At 36.4% G+C, this 23584-nt stretch overlaps 2 protein-coding genes across 2 annotated transcripts; one reads left to right on the forward strand and one right to left on the reverse strand.

The window, feature by feature from the left end:
- The first annotated feature begins 341 nt into the window (after positions 1–341).
- On the forward strand, positions 342–11556 carry LOC145639313 (protein CELLULOSE SYNTHASE INTERACTIVE 3-like). The gene is made up of 7 exons (XM_081690525.1): positions 342–651; positions 961–1056; positions 1628–4694; positions 5592–8136; positions 9100–9554; positions 10414–10530; positions 10798–11556. Exons 2-7 carry the CDS (start codon positions 995–997, stop codon positions 10954–10956), a joined length of 6405 nt encoding a protein of 2134 aa, XP_081546651.1. The 5' UTR covers positions 342–651; positions 961–994; the 3' UTR covers positions 10957–11556.
- A 604-nt stretch (positions 11557–12160) lies between these two features.
- LOC145638244 (replication factor C subunit 3-like) lies at positions 12161–20049 on the reverse strand. The gene is made up of 9 exons (XM_081689209.1): positions 19798–20049; positions 19483–19699; positions 17122–17201; positions 16873–17032; positions 16103–16184; positions 15460–15589; positions 15298–15361; positions 15150–15218; positions 12161–12654 (listed from the first exon to the last, which is right to left on the reverse strand). Exons 1-9 carry the CDS (start codon positions 19985–19987, stop codon positions 12555–12557), a joined length of 1092 nt encoding a protein of 363 aa, XP_081545335.1. The 5' UTR covers positions 19988–20049; the 3' UTR covers positions 12161–12554.
- Positions 20050–23584: the final 3535 nt, after the last annotated feature.

The raw sequence follows: 23584 nt of genomic DNA on the forward strand, positions 1-23584 counted from the left end.
GAGAGGGTACATACAAAAAGTCAAATGTCAATATCAAAATGTAATTTCGTTCCTTTTCACCTGACACTCAAAATCACGCAGCAAAATAAACTTTAAACCTTCTAATTTTATTTTTCAATTTTCTATTTTACCAAAAATAATACAGTAAACCAATAATATTGCAAATAATAAAATTTAGAAAAAGACCATCACATGACAGAGAAAGCGACGCAAAGAAGACTGTTGTTTGCGACAGAAAAAGAAATTAAGAAGAAAGAACAAACTCACACTCAACACTGTTAAGTGTTTCTTAACAGAAATAAAAAATTAAATAAATTAATTTTACCTCTTTCTCTCTCCTCTTTCTCTCTCTTCCTCCATTAACAAACCTCCATTTTTTCTCAATTGTACAGTAATATTTTCAACATTTCCTACGTTTTTTTTTTATAATTATACTACAAGTTAATTTATAGTTTATGCAAATTCATTATTTTCATAATTCAATAATTTATCCTTTTTTTTTTTTTAACCTAGATTATTTAATTTTTATCTGATCCGATCTTTGCACATTACTATTTGTGCAATTCGAAGTTTGTTTTTCCGATTAAATTTCGCCATTTTTCGGAATTTCTGTTGAAGATCGGATTATACTTGGCACAATTTTTGGTGGAGGTAATTTATATTTTTTTCTTAATTGTTTGTATGTTTGATTAATCTTTGTAATTGAGTGTTGCGAGTTGTAAATTCCACTGAATGAGTTTTGTATTTTTTTTTCTTTCTAATTTTAGCATTGAAGCTGTAGAATTGGTACAAATGGGATCACTTAGGTTATGAATTTTAGTAGGTGGGTTGTTTGAGACTGAATTGAGTGAACATTATTTTTTTTCTGGGTAATTTATTAGTAATTTGGGGATTTTGAATTGCCAATTTAGTAATATTTTATTGATTGAGTGGATTTTAATTTGTGTTTGGAATGAGCAGGTGGCCAAGTAAATTTCTATAGCTGGCGTTGTTGATGCAAATGCCAAATCTCCCATCCCCTGAACCAGGAGAGCTCGTATCGACTTCGCGGCCGAGGTTGATTTTTGTTTACTCTACTGGACCTTTGTTTAGCAAATTAGCATTGTTTTTGTTGATATTCCCTGCTTTCAGATTAATAGTTTCGTTGATAGTGTGATTTGAACGAGTAATGTGACAACTGAATCTGGCCAGTAGGAGCATGTGCTAATTGAGGAAGAATAAGAGGGAAGTAGGTTCTTGAGAGAAAATTGTAATCTCCATGTATAATGTGTTATGTTTGTATGTTAGTTTGGTAATTTATTCCATGCCATGTCTGAAATTCGGGTATCTTGCATACCCTTAGAAAAATAGGTGGAAGTATGAACCTTAGAATGGTTAGTTAGAGTTCTTTGAAATTTCTTAGTTGCTGTTGGTGTTTTTTTTTTTTATTATTATTATTTTTTTTTATCGTAAGGGATGGAGGAGGAAGATTTTTGTGGGTGACTCTACGGAATAATCACTTTTAGCTCATGTAGCCAACCCCACTTATGGGGTTAAGGCTTTGATTAATTGATTGTTGTTGGCGTTATTTTTCATTTATTTACAATTGCTGATTTTTTACAAGGTAATTGCATGATCGATTTCTCAGGGAACCAAATGGAGCAGCACAAATGGATGAAGAAGAAAGTACTATGGCTACAGTTGCTCGACTTGTTGAGCAGCTGCATGCCAACATTTCTTCACCTCATGAGAAGGAACTTATTACAGCACGATTGCTTGGTATTGTTAAAGGGAGGAGGGAGGCAAGGACAATTATTGGCTCCCATGGACAAGCAATGCCATTATTTATATCTATACTCAGGGCTGGCACTCCTGGAGCTAAGGTGAATATTGCAGCAACTCTTAGTGTTCTTTGCAGAGATGAAGACTTAAGGTTAAAGGTGCTCTTAGGCGGGTGTATACCTCCGTTGCTTTTGCTTTTAAAGTCAGATTCAGTTGAGGCTAGGAAGGCAGCCGCAGAAGCAATATATGAAGTATCAGCTGGTGGATTGGCTGATCACGTGGGTGTGAAAATATTTGTCACGGAGGGTGTTGTCCCAACTTTATGGGAGCAGCTAAATCCAAAGAATAAGCAGGATAAGGTAGTCGAAGGCTTTGTGACGGGAGCCTTGAGAAATCTTTGTGGTGACAGGGATGGCTACTGGAGAGCCGCACTTGCAGGTGGAGGTGTGGATATCATTGTGGGCCTTCTTTCTTCTGACAATGCTGCCTCTCAATCCAATGCTGCTTCTCTTTTGGCCCGTCTGATGTTAGCATTTAGTGATAGTATACCCAAGGTAATAGAGTCTGGAGCTTTTAAAGCTCTGCTCCGACTCGTTGGTCAGGGAAATGAGGCCTCTGTTCGTGCAAGCGCTGCTGATGCGCTGCAGGCTCTTTCTTTAGAGTCAGATGAAGCTAAGAGAGCCGTTGTTGATGCTGGCGGGGTTCCTATTCTTATTGGTGCAATAGTTGCACCTTCTAAAGAAGGCATGCAAGGGGAGTTTGGTCAGGCTCTTCAAGGGCATGCCACTGTGGCTCTGGCTAATATATGTGGTGGAATGTCTGAATTGATCAAATATCTTGGAGAGCTTGCCCAGTCACCTCGGTTAGCTGCTCCAGTTGCTGACATAATTGGAGCACTGGCCTACTCTTTGATGGTCTTTGAACAGAAATCAGCCAGGGAAGAAGAACCCTTTAATGTGAAGCTGGTAGAAGACATTCTGGTCACATTGCTTAAGCCTCGCGACAATAAGCTAGTCCAGGATCGTTTACTTGAAGCTATGTCTAGTCTCTATGGGAACATTTATCTTTCAAAATGGCTTTCTTATGCAGAGGCAAAGAAGATACTAACTGGCCTGATAACAATGGCTGCTCTTGAAGTGCAGGAACACCTGATTGGTTCTCTGACTAGCTTGTGCACAGATGGAGTAGACATCTGGAACGCCATAAAAAAGAGGGAAGGAATTCAGTTGCTGATGTCATTGTTGGGGTTGGCCAGTGAGCAACATCAGGAGCATGCTGCTCAGCTGCTGGTAATTTTAACTGATGAAGTTGATGATAGTAAGTGGGCTATAACTGCAGCGGGAGGTATCCCCCCGCTAGTGCAACTTTTAGAGGTAGGATCTCCAAAGGCAAAGGAGGATGCAGCTCATGTTTTGTGGAATTTGTGCTGCCACAGTGAAGATATTCGTGCATGTGTTGAAAGTGCTGGAGCTGTCCCAGCTTTCCTATGGCTACTGAGGAGTGGTGGACAAAAAGGGCAAGAAGCATCTGCCAAAGCACTAATGAAACTTGTCCGGACAGCTGATTCTGCAACCATCAATCAACTGCTTGCTATGCTTCTGGGTGAATCTCCAAGCTTTAAAGGCCACATAATCAGGGTTCTGGGTCATGTGCTCACTATTGCATCACACAAAGAGCTTGTGCAAAGGGGAAATCTTGCTAACAAAGCACTGAAGTCTCTTGTCCAAGTGCTTAATTCTTCAAATGAAGAGAACCAAGAGGGTGCAGCTTCTGTTCTTGCTGATCTCTTTAGTTCTAGACCTGAGATTTGTGAAAGTCTTGCAACTGATGAGATTATTCAACCTTGCATGAAGCTTTTGACTAGCAAGACACTACTTGTGGCTACCCAGTCAGCTCGAGCCCTTGGTGCATTGGCGCGGCCTACCAGAACAAATACTTCAAATAAGATATCTTGCATATCTGAGGGAGAAGTCAAGCCTCTAATTAAGCTGGCCAAAACTTCCTTAATCAATGCTGCTGAGGCTGCTGTTGCTGCACTTGCCAATCTTCTTTCTGATACTCGGATTGCATCTGTAGCACTAGCCGAAGATGTCGTCTCAGCTCTGACAAGAGTATTGGGAGAAGGTACTGTAGAAGGCAAAAAAAATGCAGCATGTGCCATATACCAATTACTGAAGCACTTTCCAGTTGGGGCTGTGCTAAAAGGGAATTCTCAATGTCGTCTCACTGTGCTTGCTCTTGTTGAATCACTAAATACAATGGATCTGGAGGAGATTGGTGCTGCGGATGCCTTAGAAGTCCTTTCACTTTTGGCTAGAACAAAACAGAGGGCTAATTTTACATACCAACTCTGGTCTACCCTTGCTGAAATCCCTTCAAGCTTAGAACCTCTCATTCATTGCTTAGCTGAAGGGCCTCCTGCAATTCAAGACAAGGTGATAGTAATTCTTTCTAGGCTATGTGGAGATCAACCAGTGGTGCTAGCCGACATGTTGATTGCTAAATCAAAAGCTATTACTTCTCTAGCAATAAGAACAATGAGTTCATCTTGCTTAGAAGTCAAAGTTGGAGGGACTGCATTGCTTACTTGTGTTGCAAAGGAGCACAAAAAGCAGTCAATGGATTCACTTGATTCTTCAGGATATCTAAGACCCTTGATATGCTCTTTAGTTGACATGATAAGGCAAAATTCTGGTTGCTGTTCGTTGGAAATTGAAATAAGAACTCCAAGAGCCTTGAGACAGAGAACATCTTTTCAAGAAGAGGATGAGTGTGAGGTTCCTGATCCAGCCTCTGTATTGGGAGGTACAGCCGCCTTGTGGTTACTTTCCATAATGTCTTCATTTAATGAGGAAAATAAACATGCTGTTATGGAAGCTGGAGGAGTAGAAGTCCTGTCAGAGAAACTCACAAGCTACACTTCCAATCCACAGGTATAACTTGACTTTATGTGTGTGTGGGGGGGTTGCTTTATATATATAAGACAGTTTACTAGTAGTTGAACCTAATTATTTTGCATTTTGAGAGTGCCACCGAGATGATCATGCTATATCCCTAATATAAGTTTTTGTTGCTTCAGGGTAATAACAACTGTTATATCTAACGAATGGTAATCACAAGTTGTTGATGAATTTAAATACTGGACTGGGTGTTTATTTATTTATTTATTAATTTTTCTAATACAGTAAATCAACTGGAGTTCCATGCTATATAAAGATAGACTTGTGAATATTGTATTTATCTAGGTCAATTGTTGTTTATATAGGTTTAGTTTCCAACCAACTCTGTATAGATAATTGTAAGCTTTTGGAGAATAGCTGATGGTCTCATGTCCATAAAGAATGAGATACGTAATGCATTCTTGCTCATTATCATTTTTAGGGCATGGTTGTTTAGATTGTTGGTCTTTTTTTATAAGTATTATAACTCTATATGCATAAGTTAATTAAAAATTACGCTGCTCATGTTTGCCGAGTCCACTTGTTTGATTTTATGCAAAGATTTAGATTCCTCAGATTTCATGCCGCTGGCTTGTTATTGCTGTCATTTGTTATAATAGTTTGATTCTCATTTCTGCAGTTTCACATTAAAGATAAAGTGGTATATCAGTATTCATATAGACACCCTAACCTATCTTCTCATGTCAAATAATTGAAGAACTTCTGTTTGCATTCAAATTGGTTTTTTTTTTTCTTTTTCTTTTTCTTTTTTATTTTTTTTTATTTTTGTTATTTTAAGATGCTATGATCTACTTTTAAATCGTCACAATCTGTTGATATAAGTCTGATGACAATGATGCTCATATTTAGCTACTTCTTTTACATTGGCAGGCCGAGTTTGAAGATGCCGAGGGTATATGGATTAGTGCTCTGCTTCTCTCTGTATTATTCCAAGATGCTAGTGTTGTTTGTGACCCTGCAGTTGTCCGTGTCATACCTTTGCTTGCACTGATGCTGAAATCTGATGAAATGATTGACAGATTCTTTGCCACTCAGGCAATGGCTAGCCTTGTCAACCATGGAAATAAGGGGATAATGACAACAGTTGCAAACTCAGGTGCAGTTGCTGGCCTAATAACCCTCATTGGTTACGTGGATACAGATATGCCAAACCTTATTGCCTTAACTGAGGAATTTTCTTTGGTAAGGAATCCTGAGAAAGTTGTGCTGGAGCACCTCTTTGCGATAGAAGATGTGAAATTGGGTTCTACTGCACGTAAAGCTATACCATTACTGGTTGATCTTCTGAGACCGATGCCAGATAGACCCAGCGCACCTCCTGTTTCTGTCCACTTATTGACCCTTGTTGCTGACGGTAGTGATACAAATAAACTTATTGTGGCAGAAGCAGGAGCTTTGGAAGCTCTGCCAAAGTATTTGTCATTGGGCCCTCAGGACATCACCGAGGCTTCTATTTCTGAGTTGTTGAGGATATTATTCACCAACTCTGAGCTATTAAAGCATGAAGCTTCTATAATTTCACTCAGTCAGCTAATAGCCGTTCTTCGTTTGGGGTCAAGAATTGCTAGGCTCAGTGCTGCAAGAGCTCTGCATGAACTTTTTAATGCTGAAAACATCAGAGATTCTGAATCAGTCAACCAGGCCATTCAGCCTCTGGTTGACATGCTTGATGCTACATCTCATTCTGAACAAGAGGCTGGTCTTCTTGGACTTCTCAAGTTGACTACAGGAGACACTTTGAAGGCTAATTTGTTGATAGATATTGAAGGCAACCCACTGGAAAGTCTCTGCAGGATTCTGTCCTCTTCTGCATCATTGGATCTAAAAAAGAAAGCTGCAGACCTGTGTTTTGTTTTGTTCAGTAGTCCAAAAATAAGATCGACGCCAGTTGCCACTGATTGTATACAGCCTCTTATATCACTTATGAGATCTGATACTGATTCAGCTGTGGAATCTGGTGTCTGTGCTTTTGACAAATTGTTAGATGATGACCAACAGGTGGATAATGCATCAGCATATGATGTTGTGGATCTCCTTGTTTCTTTGGTTTCTGAGTCTAATTATCGGCTTACTGAGGCCAGCATATGTGCTTTGATTAAGCTGGGGAAGGACCGAACTCCTCGCAAGCAGGATATGGTCAATGGTGGAATTGTTGATAATTGTCTGAAAATTTTCCCTGCTGCTCCTAGCTCTCTTTGCTCAACAATTTCTGAGCTGTTTCGCATCTTGACTAACAGTGGCGCAATTGCTAGAAGCTCAACAGCTCCCAGAATAGTGGAACCACTTTTTAGTGTCCTGCAACGTCCTGATTTCAGTATGTGGGGACAACACAGTGCTCTGCAAGCACTCGTGAATGTCCTGGAGAAACCACAGAGCTTAACAATCTTAGAACTCACTTCTAGTCAAGTTATTGAACCGTTAATATCGTTTTTAGAATCACCGTCTCAAGCAATTCAGCAATTAAGCTCTGAATTATTATGTCACCTTCTTGCCCAAGAGCATTTCCAGCAAGATATAACAACTAAAGGTGCAATTATTCCTCTTGTACAGATTGCAGGAATAGCAAATTTGAACTTACAACAAACAGCTGTCAAGGCACTGGAAAAAATTTCTCTGATTTGGCCAAAAGATATTGCAGATGCTGGAGGTTTATTTGAGCTCTCCAAAGTCATAATTCAGGATGATCCTCAGCCACCTCACTCTTTATGGGAATCAGCAGCACTAATCCTCTCTAATGTTTTAAATGTGAACGTAGAATATTACTTTGAGGTGCCGCTGGTGGTTCTAGTGAAATTGTTGCACTCATCGCAGGAAAGCATTGTCAGTGTGGCTCTTAGTGCTCTCATTATACAAGAAAGAAATGATGTCCGCACTGCTGAATTAATGGCTGAAGCTCGAGCTACAGACGCTCTCCTAGACCTGCTAAGATCACATCAGTGTGAGGAAGCAGCTGGAAAATTACTGGAAGCCTTGTTTAATAATGTGAGAGTTAGAGAGATGAAGGTTACTAAATATGCAATTGCACCTTTATCACAGTATCTCCTTGATCCTCAAACCAGATCGCAACCTGGCAGATTGCTTGCAGCTTTAGCTCTGGGTGACCTCTCACAACATGAAGGGCTTGCTAGAGCAAGTGATTCTGTTTCTGCTTGTCGTGCTCTTATAAGTTTGTTGGAAGACCAACCAACAGAGGAAATGAAAATGGTCGCAATTTGTGCATTGCAGAATTTTGTCATGAACAGTAGGACAAATAGACGTGCTGTTGCAGAAGCAGGTGGCATACTTGTTGTTCAGGAGCAGCTATTATCCGCTAACTCAGATGTTGCCATCCAGGCAGCTTTGTTGATTAGGTTTCTATTCTCAAATCACACACTTCAGGAATACGTATCAAATGAGCTCATAAGATCTCTCACAGGTAACTTCCGATTTAACCATCCATAATTGTATTTGTATACGCTAGTCAGAATCAATCAATATCTCTTATTTAACATTTAGGTGGAGTTCCAACTAATTGTATTTACTTGTTCAATACCAATTACTTAGAGGACTGAAATAATACGATAGAAAAGAGAAGATAGAAAAAAACACTATAGCCCTGTTTGGCAACAAGAGATTAGTTGTGGTTAGTTGTTAGCTGATTTTATGAGCTGGTTTGACTAGTTACTTGTATTAGTAAATTATTGTTAGCTGATAGCTACTTTATTGCATAAAATGACCAACAAGGATATACGGACATTTTATTTTTAGTTTGAGCAACCTTGATAAAGGGTAGTAAATTTGATCAACATTAGGATAAAAATGCCATTTCCTCTCAACTACCAAAACCTCTCTCACCAAAAAGTTCTATTTTTAGGTCTTTCAGAATTAGCTTTTTGGACTCAAAACTCTTATCAATCCTCTCGACCAAACATTCACATTAGAGGTAACCTCTGTTTTGCTCTAAACCTCTCTTTTTTCCTTAAACCTCTTCTAACTACAATTTGTCTTAAGAGTATTAAAAATTTCCTACAACTTGTCTGAAGAATATTATTGAAAGACATCATTGGTACAAAAATGGGAAATCTGTTGCGAACCTAAGAACTATTTTGCTTCAGTTAAACACAGGATGTAGTGCCTGATCCTTAAATATTGTAATTTTACCTTCCTGGCTCCAACCAAACACTAAATTGTCATGCAATTAAGCTCGTTAGTTATTTGCCCCTCTTCTTCCCTAAATTCGCAAACTTTTATCATAAGAAATACTTCAATTTTTCTGAAATCCTTTATTTGAGATCACTGTAATTTGATTTCTCTAAAATTCTAAAGTTCATGATGTGTGGATAATGGTTCTGCTTTTTATGAAGAATTTAATTCTCTTTTTACTATTGGTGGCTTGCAGCTGCATTGGAGAGAGAATTGTGGTCTTCAGCAACCATCAATGAAGAGGTTTTAAAAACGATAAATAAAATTTTCACCAACTTCCCTAAGCTTCACATATCTGAAGCTGCAACTTTGTGTATTCCCCACTTGGTAGCAGCATTAAAATCAGGAAATGAGGCTGCTCAAGAATCTGTGTTGGACACCCTATGCTTGCTAAAACATTCATGGTCAACCATGTCCATAGATACTGCTAAATCACAAGCTATTGTTGCAGCTGAAGCAATCCCGATCCTACAGATGTTGATGAAAACGTGCCCTCCAAGTTTCCACGAGAGAGCAGACAGCTTGTTGCATTGCTTACCAGGGTGTTTGACTGTCACAATAAACCGTGGTCACAACCTAAAGCAGGCTATGGGAACCACAAATGCTTTTTGTCAATTGATAATAGGCAACGGCCCTTCTCGGCAAACCAAGGTAAACATTTATAACTGTATGAGCCTTAATTAAAGAAGAGGAGACCTTTGAAAAAAAAATTCTGGTTTTGACCACCTCTTATATTTATCAAGTTTTTGTTATGATAGATCTTTGATGTTTTACTGCCATTTTGAAATATGGGAATTTCAGTATTTTTCGAACACCATGGTGATTTTCTTACTATGTGTATGCGGATGTATTAAAATACTGCCTCATTTTTCACTACTAGCAATATCGAGATATCTAAATATTATTGGAGATGGAGAGTGGGAGAGAATGTCATTTTTGCCAGTGTGATTCAGAGAAAAAGAGTGTATTTAAAGCTACCAAAGGTGGATTGATCCGTATTTTCCCTACAAAAGTTGAGAATTATGTGCTAAATTTACGTATTAAAAGTTTCCAACATAGGTAATGTTGCAAGTACTGTGAAATGTGAGAAGTGATTTGTTGCATGTAGAAATGAAATTTATACATTCTGTCTCTCGTAAAAAACAAAAATAAATAACTAAATAAATAAAAAGGCATTATAACCCTTAATAGATTCCAGTGATTGTTTGTTTATCATAAATTTGGCCCCCAGAAGCACAAACTCATTCGAAAATTTTCTCTACTGAGCTTCAAAGAAAATAGGAAATCATTTCCCTTATTTTCTTAGCCCTGTGTCTTTGCAAGTTGTAGCTCTTTCCGTCAAGTATAATCTGTTCCTATCTAAAAAGGCCATTGCATATACATAACACATACCTGCATTCTCTACATGTTGCATAAATTTCATGGAACTGTTTTCTACCGGGTGAGTTTCCTTTAGACAGATAAGCTCATTGTTATGAGATTGTAACTTGCTCCTTGTGCTGGTTTTCAGGTCATGAATCATAGCATATCTCCCGAGTGGAAAGAAGCTTTTACATGGGCATTTGATGTGCCACCGAAAGGACAAAAACTTCACATCATATGTAAAAGCAAGAACACGTTTGGAAAGGTGACAAGCATTAACACTGACTGCTTTTATTACTAAACCCAAAAAAGTTATATTACCTAGATCTCTTCTTTGACCCAACAATGTTAGACTGCTAGTGTTCAGTCACTGACTGCAACACTAGTTCTGACAAGCGAGGGGCTTCATTTATACAGTAGATCATTCGGATAAATTTTTTTTTTGAACTTGTATCTCTTGTTGTTAATTGCGGCCTAGAAGCCATAAATCTGCTCTAATTGTTACTTTCTGATGATATGGTCCTCTTTGCAGGCAACTCTAGGTAGAGTCACTATTCAAATAGATAAGGTAGTGACAGAAGGAGTTTACAGCGGCTTGTTCAACCTTAACCATGATAGCAATAAAGATGGATCCAGAAAACTCGAAATTGAGATTATGTGGTCCAACAGATTGTCCAATGATAGTCTGTAAACAAAAAATCATTAGAGAAGGAAGTTCTATGAAGCAAGTGAAGTTGCAGCAATGCTGCCGGTGAAGTTTTGGTGGTGTGCTGTCCCTGTAAATCCAGAATGTTCCTTGCATTGTATGTACTCTCCTCTAGTCTCCTTTACAGCATACAGTTTTGTAGTGAAGATTTTGATGCCAAAATAGAATGTATGATCTTCATCAAATGTTGAGGTGAGAATGATCCATACTTCCTGCAGTATGAGGAACTTTTACGATGTTTCAAGTTGGTTGTACAGCTGAATTATAGATGCTAGGAAATCCATTTCTGGATAAGTTGTCCAGAATTTATATTCTTGAAATCAGAAAGGAGAAAAAAAAATGTATCATTAGCCTTATAAAGTACTGGCAAATTGGCAATCTGATATTGCAAAGTTAGAGGTGAGAATTGTCTTGTGTTTGTATCTTACCCCTTGGGAACTTGTTTATGTATAGAAATAGAACGACCATCAATTGGTTGTATTAATTATATGAAGTAAATAGTATCAGAAAGCTGGTCACTATTGCAATGTATGGTTCACTGTACACTTGGCCAAAGAAGGCCATACTTGAATTGTTCAAATGAAAGTACCTGTCCTAATTCCTGTCCATCTTTGCTGTGGAGAAAGTTCACTGATATTTAACGCTCATGTTTATTTCAGCAGAGCTATGGCAAGGCACTTGTCGTCTCGTGGCACCATCAGTGTAAATTCTGATGGCTTCACTTGCCAAGTTGCCATGTGTTAGTGAATTTGGGCATATAATTGCCGATATGGGTTGCTTTTAAGGTGTGGTCCTTGGATTCTCCCTGAGTAGTTTGTACAATAGGTACAATCCCAATCCCCTAAGGCTCAATTGAGCAACAACATTGTTCATTTCTGGGATTTGCACGTTGGAAAGGGAAAAAACCTTAAAAAAACCTAACTTTACGACTGATGACTTTCATCAAAAAAATAATAATAATAAAATAAAATAAAACAGCCGTATTTTTGTTTCCTGTGTTCATATTTTTGTTTCCTGTGTTCACATTTTACTATTGAGGGAGGTATGGATTAGGAATTTAGGATAGCATAATTTCTACCTACCTTGCTCATTTGTAAAACAAACAAGAAATGACGTAAAAGACTAAAGGGGTTTCATGCCAAAATCTCACTTCAAGCTTCCTTTTTGTCCAGAGAAATACTTGGCACAGTACAAAAGATTAAGCGTTTGAGAAGTTGCCTGCACTGATCATAAGAGATTTTCTAAAACTTTGCTGTTACATTTCTTGCCTAATATTTCTTCAACTTACAAACTTGAAGCCACGATAACTTACTCAGGTGGACAACGAAATGGACAAAATACATTCCAACCCTTGAAGAGGTACCTTTACATGTCCCTCTCAGCTCTCCTTTACACATTTGTTTTGGAGGGTGGAAGGTTAAGGTTCAAATTACATGTTACACATGAAATCTTGAACCAAATCTGGAGCGAAAATGAAACCAACTACTAAGCAGGTCAGATAGCTTTGATGAGTAAGTGCAAATGTACAACGCACATGCTTAGGCAGATAAAGGCAAACATCTCAATTACTTCGTAGGGAAAATCTACTTTGCGGCCGCGACCAATGCAGAACGAGCTTTCGTGAATGAGGCAATGAGGGATCCAAGCTGCAATTTATCGCTACATCCAAAACTTAGTCTATACCTGCAAGCAAAATGAAGTGTTATCAACAAGGTTTCCACCAGATGGCTGTTATGCTCAAAAGATTAATGCAGTACCAAAAATGGAAAAACCTTACAATTGGCAAGACTGCAAGAGGGTCACAGAAATTAAGTGGGAGGGAAAAAATGCTTCCCTCTAGTGAACAAATACTGAAAAACTTTATTAAGGTGGGAATGCAAAATCCATGAACTTGAACAGACCAACAATCAAACTACACCTGCACAACACCTATGTAAGAGAAACTCTTATTTTCCCAAAGAACCACCCAAGTTCAGTTAAGTATGTATTGGGAGGGGGATTCTTAAAAGACTGCCAACTCTCTTAAAAATTATAATCCTCAAATAATAAGCAATATAAGTCTCTAGTGACCACCTTTCTAGTACAAAACATTTTCTCCGCCTTTTTATGATACTTCAATCTTATACTCTTATCGCTTAACTCTAATCTTCATTTTGTTAATATTGTCCCCTATATGAAGAAAGATCTTCATATGGTCTTTATTGATTTAGAGAAGGCATATGACAAGGTGCCAAGAGAGATACTTTGGTGGGCAATGTTGAAGAAAGGTATCCCACGAAGGTATGTAGACCTAGTTAAGGATATGTATCGGGATGTGTCAACAAATGTGAGGACATGCGGAGGGTTGACAAAAGATTTCCCTATTACAATCGGATTGCATCAAGGGTCTGCATTAAGCCCTTTTCTTTTTGCAACGGTTCTAGACGAATTAACTAGACCAATTCAAGATGAGGTTCCATGGTGTATGCTGTTCGCAGATGATATCGTTTTGGTGGATGAGACTAAGGATGGGGTTAATGTCAAGTTGGAGCAATGGAGGCAAAGGTTGGAATCTAGAGGGTTTAAGCTAAGTCGGAGTAAGACTGAATATTTGGTATGTCGTTTTGGCACTCAGAGGGGGACAAGCAATGAAGTGGTGAGTTTGGATGGAAAGGATTTGACCATGAGTGAATGTTTTAAGTACCTAGGGTCGATCATCCAGAAGAATGGTGACATTGATCAAGACGTGACCCACAGGATTAAGTCAGGGTGGCTTAAATGGAGAGCGGCCACGGGAGTGCTATGCGACCGCAGCATTCCCTTAAAGTTGAAGGGAAAATTCTACAGGACTGCCATAAGACCAGTGTTGCTCTATGGTACAGAATGTTGGGCTTCTAAGAAAGAGCATATTAAAAAGATGGAGGTTACGGAAATGCGCATGTTAAGGTGGATGTGTGGAAACACTTTAAGAGATAGAATCAGAAATGAGGTTATTCGCAAGAAAGTAGGTGTGGCGGGCATTGTAGATAAATTAAGGGAAAATCGTCTGCGTTGGTTTGGACATGTAAGACGGAGACCCGAGGGTGCACCGGTGCGAAGAGTGGAAGAGTGGGACCATGGAGGGATTAAACGAGGAAGAGGGAGACCAAAGATGACTTGGTTGGAAGGAGTGAGGAAGGATATGAAGTGCATGGATTTACGTGAGGATGAAGTTTTGGATCGTAAGGGATGGAGGAGAAAGATTTATGTTGATGACTACACGGAATAATCAAATTTGGTTCATGTTAGCCGACCCCACTTTTGGGATTAAGGCTTTGATTGATTGATTGATTGATTGATTGATTGATATGCCTCCACTAGTCAAATGTCCTTGTATTTTAATTTTGTTTTTGGGTTTTGGATCATATTTGATAATCTCTAATCTTTGCTCAATCCTCTTCAAAAACTCTTCTCTTCTACAGTTCTACTTGGCCCTAGTTGCTGAATTCATGAATTCTAGAAGTGCAGGTGTTCCTTATGTGAGGCATCTCCCCCAATATCCAGTCATCACACAGTTCTTTTGTCAGAGTCAAACTAGGTTTAAAGATCTGAGTTCTTCGCTTGCGGGATTATTGACAATTCGCTAGCTTCAACTTTTTCATGGTTTTCCATCTTCTTGTCGACTTTCATTACAGTCATCTTTGTTCTGGGTCACTAGTCAATAGTCATTGCTTACATGGGCGGTTAGCCTTCTGTCCCTATCATGACCACAAGTAAAAAAAAACAAAAAAAAACTCTGCTAGGCTTGGGTCTGGGGCTAGGATTCCATTGCCAAGGCAGGAGTAGAGGTCGGTATACAGTGATTTTTAGTGTCCTATAGAAAAAGGTATGCGGGACTTAAGAAAATTCATAAACCCCTCCAAGCACCTAATTAGTCAGCAAACTTGGTCACTAAATTCCAATGCACTTAATAATCCTTTAGGATTGTATCAAGGGCTACAAATCTACAATCACGTAGATTCCACGCTACAATACTTCAGACAATCTTCAATAACCAATCATTCATGTGGGCATTACAATCAACCATTTTAAGAAAACACTAAAAACAAATTAAGTGTCAACTTAAATATACCATGATGCTCATAAGATGTAACATTTATTGAAAAGGAAAAAAAAATAACAAAAACAAAAGAAAAGAAAAGAGATGCAACAGCACATACTCTATATCAGCCATATCATTAATCAGTTGAACTCGAACATCTGCCGGCATTTTGATTCTAAAAACAAACCTGGTAACACCACCAATTCAACAAGTTAACTTAGAGCAGATTAGAAGATGGGTGTATAGATTTTAGATAGAACACTTACATTGTTACTTCTCTTATGATATCCACCAAAGCTAATCCTTTTCTGGTCTTAATTTCAGATATTCCTAAGAATAGTTTAAGGATAACAAACAAACAGAAATGCAGATAAAAAGATAATCAGCTTGGCTTAATAAACACAATAACACACAATTAACTAGGATACGGCTGAAGCTAGTAGCAAAAGTCTCATTGAGAAGCCAATGTGATATTTGTTCAATATCTTTCGGCAGAGGATTTCCAGTGCACAGGTAAACTGCTTCTTCTGTTATTTGCGGTGATGCCATGTGTGTTGACTGCAAGTATTGACAACAAAGAATAGCTTTAAAAAAATGAAAAAATAACAGGTCAACATAGTTGTAGTTTCACCCACAGAACTTTATCTTGTGCCCATTAATGGCAAAAGGAGTACTACTAATCAGCAATTAATGAATAGAAATTTTCACAAGGTCAATGAATAGAAATTTTTCACAAAGGTCACATTAAAAAAAATGAGGAATGACATTGGATAATGTCCCAATTTGAGGCCCGGAAACAAAATTATCACAAGCTGCCTAATAACTATACATTAGAGCCTTGGAGGTAATATCTGTAATCACTGCCAAAAAATCAAAGGAAATTCAAGAGCAGTGGATATTCAGTAACAAACTACTGTTAGACCACTCAAAGAAAATTCTATTTAGTCTAATATAGTCTAATCATTAGACCCGATGCGATTTTGGACTGTCATTCTAGGCATGATAAAGAAAGTTATTATTTAGGCCACTCATCCTGCAATTTTAAAATTAATTAAAAAGAGGGTAACATACCTGCAAAATGTTCAAAGCCTTTCGCATATCCCCAGTACTCAATCGCACTAGTGCAGCTAAGCCCGACTCCGTTACATCAAGCCTATTTAAGAAAAAAATATTAAGTGAGATTGTAAGCTTTCTCAATTTGAATATGAAACATCCAAACAATAAAATCAGAATCAAAAGAACCATCAAGCAAAAAAATAGTCATAAACCACAACGCGGTCATGTAAAGTTGTAAAAAATATCTTAAAATAAAAAGAATTGCAATGGCATCTCTTTTACCTATGGCATGACCTTCTTAATTACATACTTAGCATAACAGCAGAAGTTCACCCAAGTACCACAGATTCATAAAATAGTGCAAACAATTTTATAATATATTTACAGAAGGATTGGCATTTGCACGTTATAAGAATGCTTACTCACTTCAGGTTACTATGAGAGAATCTACGAGAAAAGAACTAATGTATGCCTATAAATGTTACGGACACTTGTGATCAGAAAAGGAAAACAACATTGCAGCATAATGACAATAAAATAGACCAAGGGCCAGATTAGACTCAAACTTAAAGAGTACTGTCACCATATTTTCCTTTCCCAAACAAGAACAGTCTGAACAATCCAATAGCATAAGATATATAACGAGCTGTAAAGACTCATAACAGTCAGAAACAAGAAATGTAGATCGTTAAGGCTTAGAGAAAGCTTTGACAATCCTTTAACATGTTCAGCTTTCTTCTATTGTTATTGTTCAATGGGATAGGTGGCCTAGTATTATAACTCACCCTTCAGCCTCAATGACATGTTTAAGCCGCTCACTGACATGGATAGAATCAAGAGGAGCAAACCGGAAGCGTGTGCATCTTGACTGGAGTGCAGAAATGACCTTGTTTACATTGTTACAGATTAGCGCAAATCTCGTGCTTTTAGTGTATTTCTCGATCACTAGATCAAAAAAAGGCACCAAATTAACATGGTTGCACAGGGAAGGGGCAAAAAAAAAAGAGGACGACAAAGAAGTGACTTTAACATACCTCGACGTAAAGCAAATTGTGCATCCTTTGTCATTGCATCTGCTTCATCCAGTAAAACTAATTTCACATGTGCCTTTGAACTGCCAATATCAGAGCAATAGCAAATTAGCAAAGATCATCAGTGAAAACATTTAGTGCGCTGCCAACTCGACACTGAGGTCCATGACCAAATTTACCAAAGCATATACCAAACAACACAATTAAAATATAAATTAATTTCTTTAGTTTTTTTTTTAAAAAAAAAATGTAATCAACTAGAACCATGGCAAATGCATTTACAATCCTGAAAATAAAACAGATGGAAGATGCTTGGATCCATTTTAAATCATACACACCAAATATAGCACATGTAAAACATCTCGTGTTCACAATTACAGATGAGGGAAACAATTATTATATATTTGAGTAATATAATAAAACGGAAACCGCTGAAGCAGGTATTCCCTCCAAAAATTCCCTTCTTAACTCATTTAGACTAAATAATGAGTTATGATTGCAAAAGATATTATAGAGGGTTCTCAGCATTCATAAACTAAAATGTAATTTTCATTGCAGTCATAATTTTAATGCCTTGAAAATTAGCTGATTGTGACTCAAGTATTACCAAGTAATTATCTACAAACCATTTCACTAAATGCCTGAAATGCCTATAATATAAATGAGCAGTACATGTTGTGTCAATGCCATTACTTAATCAAAGAGAGCCTGCAAAATATATAAATGTGCATGACCACATTGCCTTTGGTATCTCTATGACTCTATCTATCTACCTATCACCAATCATGGCATAACTCGTAAACTGAAATTACAAAGACGGGGGACACTTAAGACCCTTAGAAAACAGCACTTTAGGACTTACAGTCGGTTACATACTTACATCCATCAATTAGGCATAACTCATACATATAAAAATTAAAAAAAAATAAAGAGAGAGGGATATTCATTGCCAAACTCTATACTATAACTACAAATAACACAAAAAGGTATAGTACAACATCCTTTTAGGACACCTCATCACTTGGAATGCTATGCTACACGTACTTGGATGCTCATGTCTAGCACGGATTCATCTCTAGGTGTCCAAATTGGCTATTTTGTGAATTGAAAAGTTCGTGTACTGTACACCATGGACATAAAATGACATCATCCTAAATTAGACCAAAAACTTAACAAAGAAAAACAGGATAGCTGAAAGCAGCCAAGCCCACCCGATTAACACTAAATCTACAATTGTAGAACACTCCGCCTTACTCTTACTAATAGTCTAACACTAATATGTTTAAAGTTTAAACCCCAAACAATGTGGTTTCTTGCCATGCTTCTATCATCTAAGAGCATCTTTAGTGGTAAGCTACAAGGCTTGTAGCTTATCTTGAAACATCAAAATTTTGGGCTAGTATATTATTAAGCTACTAGGTGCTCCAATGGTGAGAAATAAAATGTTGTAGCTTGTAAAAATAAATAAATTAATTAAATAGTTTTAATTATACACATGTCATCTATGTTACTCGGACTCTTTCATATACCTCACGTGTCCGTGTCGACACGACTCGTGTCGGACACCGACACCGACACTTGGACACTTCATTTTTAACTAAAAACACAACTTTTTTCAAGAAAATGGGCGAGTCCGATGCTTGGACACCCGTGTCTAATTTGACACTTCATCCGAGTCCAAGTAACATAGCATGTCATAATATAAGTAGGTGAAGTGTTTTTAGAAAAATCAAGCAACATATCTTGTTTGAGCAACGTTGCTCGATGTAGCTACATCAATATTGTCACTCCAATAGTAAGAGCAACTCCAACAGTGTAAAATTAGGACTAGCTTGCAATTTATGAAACTAATAAATAATTAACTTAACTATTGGAATTGCATTACCAAATTAGCTGGGCAAAGCTATTTGCTTAGCTAAGCTAATTAGCTTAGCAAATTGTGAGAATTAAAAAAAATTAAATAAATAAAAAAAATTATTGAAAATTAGCTTAACCATTGTGGGATTAATTAGCTACAAGGTAGATTAGCTTTGCAATCCTAGGTGGCATGGCAAGCTAATTTCACAATTAGCTTACCATTGGAGTTGCTCTAAGCTACATGCTTACAATATAATTTAATTTGCAAGCAAGTCCTTTTTGTAAACCATTGGAGATGCTCTAATCACCCCTTCCCCCTTCTTACTCAAAAAACAATGTCAAAGAGGTTTCTCAGCATCATATCAATTAGAATTTACTTTCTAAATTTCACCTCACACAACCAAAGCCATTGATAATCAATCAAAACATCAACACAACATATACAAAGAAAAACATAAATAAATTCCATCAAAAATAGATATTTTTATGAAAAATAACAAAATTTACCCAAAGGAGAAACTTTGGGTGCTGGCAAAATCCTGAATTTGCTGACGAACAACATCGATACCGCGCTCATCGGAAGCATTAAGCTCAAGAATCATGTTATGGAACTGATTCCCATACAACTTCCTGGCAACCGCCAAAATTGTCGACGTTTTCCCTGTTCCTGGAGGTCCATAAAGCAGTAAATGCGGCAATTTATTCTCACTCGTCAACCTGTCAACTGCACCCAAAACACACTCAATCAGACCAAATAGGGGGAAAACAAACCCTAATTTGCGAAAAAATCAATCACAATCAAACGAAAATTGGGAGAATTACTTGTATCAATAATGTCACGATGTGCAGCAACGTCGGCGAGAGACTGAGGCCGGTACTTTTCAACCCAAAGGCCGGATTTTCCGTCGCCGGGAACGACGACGTTTTTGCCTTTGTTAGGCTTGGTGATAGGTTTGGGAATGTTGTCGTTGTCGGGTTCGTCGACGTCCATGAGAGAGATTGTTTCCGCCATTGATGAATGTTTAAGGTTTAGGGTTTTAGGTGAAGAAAATTTGGGGAGTTTTTTTTGGGGAAGATAGTAGTGAAGTTGAAGAGAGGGAGTGGTAATTTTGAGGGTTTGGGCTGGTCGTTCCCCAAATTGGCGCCAAAATAGATTTTTTTTTTATTATTATTATTATTTTTTTTTTTTATATCCCTCCGATCCCCGATCATAAAATAAGTACTTTTTCGTCCCTTAATTACATTCTTATACATTTATTCCTCACATAATAAAGAAGAGTAGAAATTTAATTTAGGGACAGAGGTAATAAAAATTCATCTGATTTATTTTGACTAATATTTGTGATTTTATACATAAAAATAAATATAGTTTTTTATAAATATGTTGCAATCGTCTTGGGTTAATTATTTTCATATGTAGGAAGATTGTTTCATTTCTAAAACTTAAAAAAAAAAAAAAAAAAAAAAAAAAAAAAAAAAGAGAGAGAGAGAGAGAGAGAAAGAGGGGGGTAGAATCGTCAAAGAAGATGAAGGAATTTAGTTATTAGATATATACACGTGAAGATTGTGGGATATAAAATGACATATTATATAAAATTATACTTAAAGTCTAGGAGTTGAAAAGACAATTTTTATTAATTAAAACATTATTTTATTATGGTGGAAATAAAACACTTTATTTTCTTAGTTGAATTTGCAAGTTGTATAATGGATAAAGATTTACCATAAATATTAAGTGAAATGTTATGTGGCATATGGGGTGATGCCATGTGTCATATGAAAAATTTATGTTTTGTGTTTTTAAGGAAAATTTGCAAATTGCAGCCATTTAAAATATTTTTTGCAAATTGTAGCCCAAAGTCCGTATAAATTGTAAATTGCAACCCGATTTAATTTTTCATCGGTTAACATGTTAAAAAATCTTCGGTTTAGGTTTTAGGGGTCATACTAGTCTTAGGGGCCCGTATTGAGCTCGAAATTAGCAAAAAAATAACGTAAGTGTCTCATATTTACAGTTTCCCACAAATTGATACATTTTTATTACGCAAAACGAGATACTTGCATTTTTTGCTAATTTTGAGCTCAATTCGGACCCTAAAGAACTAAAATGGCCCCTGAAACCTTAAACGAAGATTTTTCAACATGAAAACCGATGAAAAAGTTTAATCGGGCTGCAATTTACAAATTTATATGAACTTTTGGGCTGCAATTTGCAAAAAAAAATTAAAATGGCTGCAATTTGCAAATTTTTCGTGTTTTTAAATACTAAGTATAGATAGATATAGATATAAAAGTATAGATTAGTGGAGATATATTTAACTTTTAGGTCATGTATCCTTTCACCTTATTTTTTTACTAATAATTAAACTGAAATTATTTAATTGATTTATTATCATTCTTCATTAAAGTTATTGATTTCTACTAAATTGAAATTATTCTTACTTATACAACATTATTTTTCTAAGATGAAAAACAGGGTTTTAGGCCTTGTTTAGTTCAACTTATTTGTACTTATTTCAGATAAGAATAAGTTCATATCAAATCATCATTTATGTGCAGTTTCTTTATTGCTAAATATATATAATTTCGTAATGAAGTAAATTATGAAAATTACAAATTAATAAATACACACAATTACGAATCTAACAAGGACCCTACTTGATATAATTTTTCCTTATAGATTATCAAACATTTAAGGTCAAAGTTTAGTTAAATTAGACAATCAAATCATATCATATCAAACCAAAATCTGATAAGTTCAGATAAGCAAAATTAAGTCGAACTAAACAAGCCCTAGTTTGAGAATGAAATAACATGGAGTAAAAAGTAGGGTAGGCAAAGTTGGTAGGAGATAAACATTATACTTATAAATAAGTCTTACACACTTTATTGTTTTATATGCGATTTTTTATCGCTAATTAGTGGGTATGCAATCAATAATTTTTTTAAAAAATGCTTTTTAAAACTGAAATTGTCATTGTTAAACCAAAATTGAGTTATTATTTGAGTATTTTACCTTGTAGTTTGCACATACATATATATTTTTTTACATATTAAATTGCAGTTGGTAATTGGCAATAATCATTTTTGTTAGTAACCTCCTTATCCTTATGTTTTTATATGGAGTAATGGCACATTGGGACCGGAAGAGAAGCTTTCAACGACTTGAGCTATATACAGTTCATTTTTGTATACTACCTCCGGATCGTATTATATGCAACTTTGGAATTTTTTATATCTCACAAATAATACCCCAAAACTACATATAATAAGATCCGGATGTAGTATTTAATATATTATAACATGACTGTTAAATTAATAATCTATTCAAAAAAATATTACTCATCAAGAGTTAGATTAATTGATTAAGTATGATTGGGAAATCACAAATCACAAACTGGTCATTACTACCCGAAAAGCTAATTATATGGCGGATTGGCCAACAACCTTTAGTGTGACCTTTAATTAGAAGTTAGTCATTTTTGAGGCGGTTTCAGAAGACACTCAAGGATAATTTTTGTTAATTACAAATAAAAAAAAAAGTTAGATAAAACTTAGATGGTTAGAAATTCCCTTCACTTAGGCCATGTTTGATTCACTTTAAAAAAAATAATATTAAGTAAAAATAATTTTAGTTCAGTAAAAATAAGTTCAGTTCAGTAAAATTAATTTCAGTTCAGTAAAAATAATTTCAGTTCAGTAAAAATAAGTTCAGTTCAGTAAAATTCAGTTTTATTAAAGAAGAATTATAATAGAAAATCAGTTTAAATAATTTCAGTTCAGTAAAAATAATTTAAGTTCAGTAAAATTAAGTTCAATTCAATAAAAATAAGTTCAGATCAATAAAAATAATTTCAGTTCATCAAAATTAAGGTGAATCAATAATTGCCTTACATTATCAAATACAAAGTCCAAAACAGAGGAAGTACTCCTATTTGTTATGCCGTTAAAGAACGATTCTCTGATTGCGAATCTCCAAAAGAAAATTCAAGATATAATTATTTATTTATTTATTTTTTAAAAAAGGGCTACAAGCACAAGACAGTAACTCCAAATATTGCTGTCAAAATATTCATCTCCACCAGATAAATGCACACACAACACGAGAGACCCCACCTTCTGATTTTCTGATCCAACCCACCCACCTAATATTATACGGGGTCAAATACTCTAATTAATCCAATTTTATCATTCAAGTACTCCATATTATAAGTCTTGAGCTAACCCAATTTTATCATCCAACCCACCCACCTAATATTATACGGGGTCAACCCACCCACCCGGTTCGCCGGAGCTTAGCTCCGACTACATCCGGATCCGACTCGGGTAGCACACCTGACTTATGGTGGGTGAGTTTCCCAACAAGAGTTTCTGCATACGGTGAGGCTCGAAACCGAGACCTCCCTTAAGCGACATCAAGTTGCTTACCACTTGAGCCAACTCTTATTGGTTAAGTACTCCATACGTTAAACATGTTAATACTGTATTTTTATGGGTTAGACGTAGTAATTCATTTCACCATAACCAATTAACCATCACAAACAATACCCTTATTATTTACAAGTATTTATTATTCACTTGATAAATTTCTTACCTTAAATTCTAGAAG

The sequence above is a fragment of the Chenopodium album genome, chromosome 7 (genome assembly GCF_948465745.1).
Source record: "Chenopodium album chromosome 7, dcCheAlbu1.1, whole genome shotgun sequence".
In the NCBI taxonomy this organism is placed as follows: domain Eukaryota; kingdom Viridiplantae; phylum Streptophyta; class Magnoliopsida; order Caryophyllales; family Amaranthaceae; genus Chenopodium; species Chenopodium album.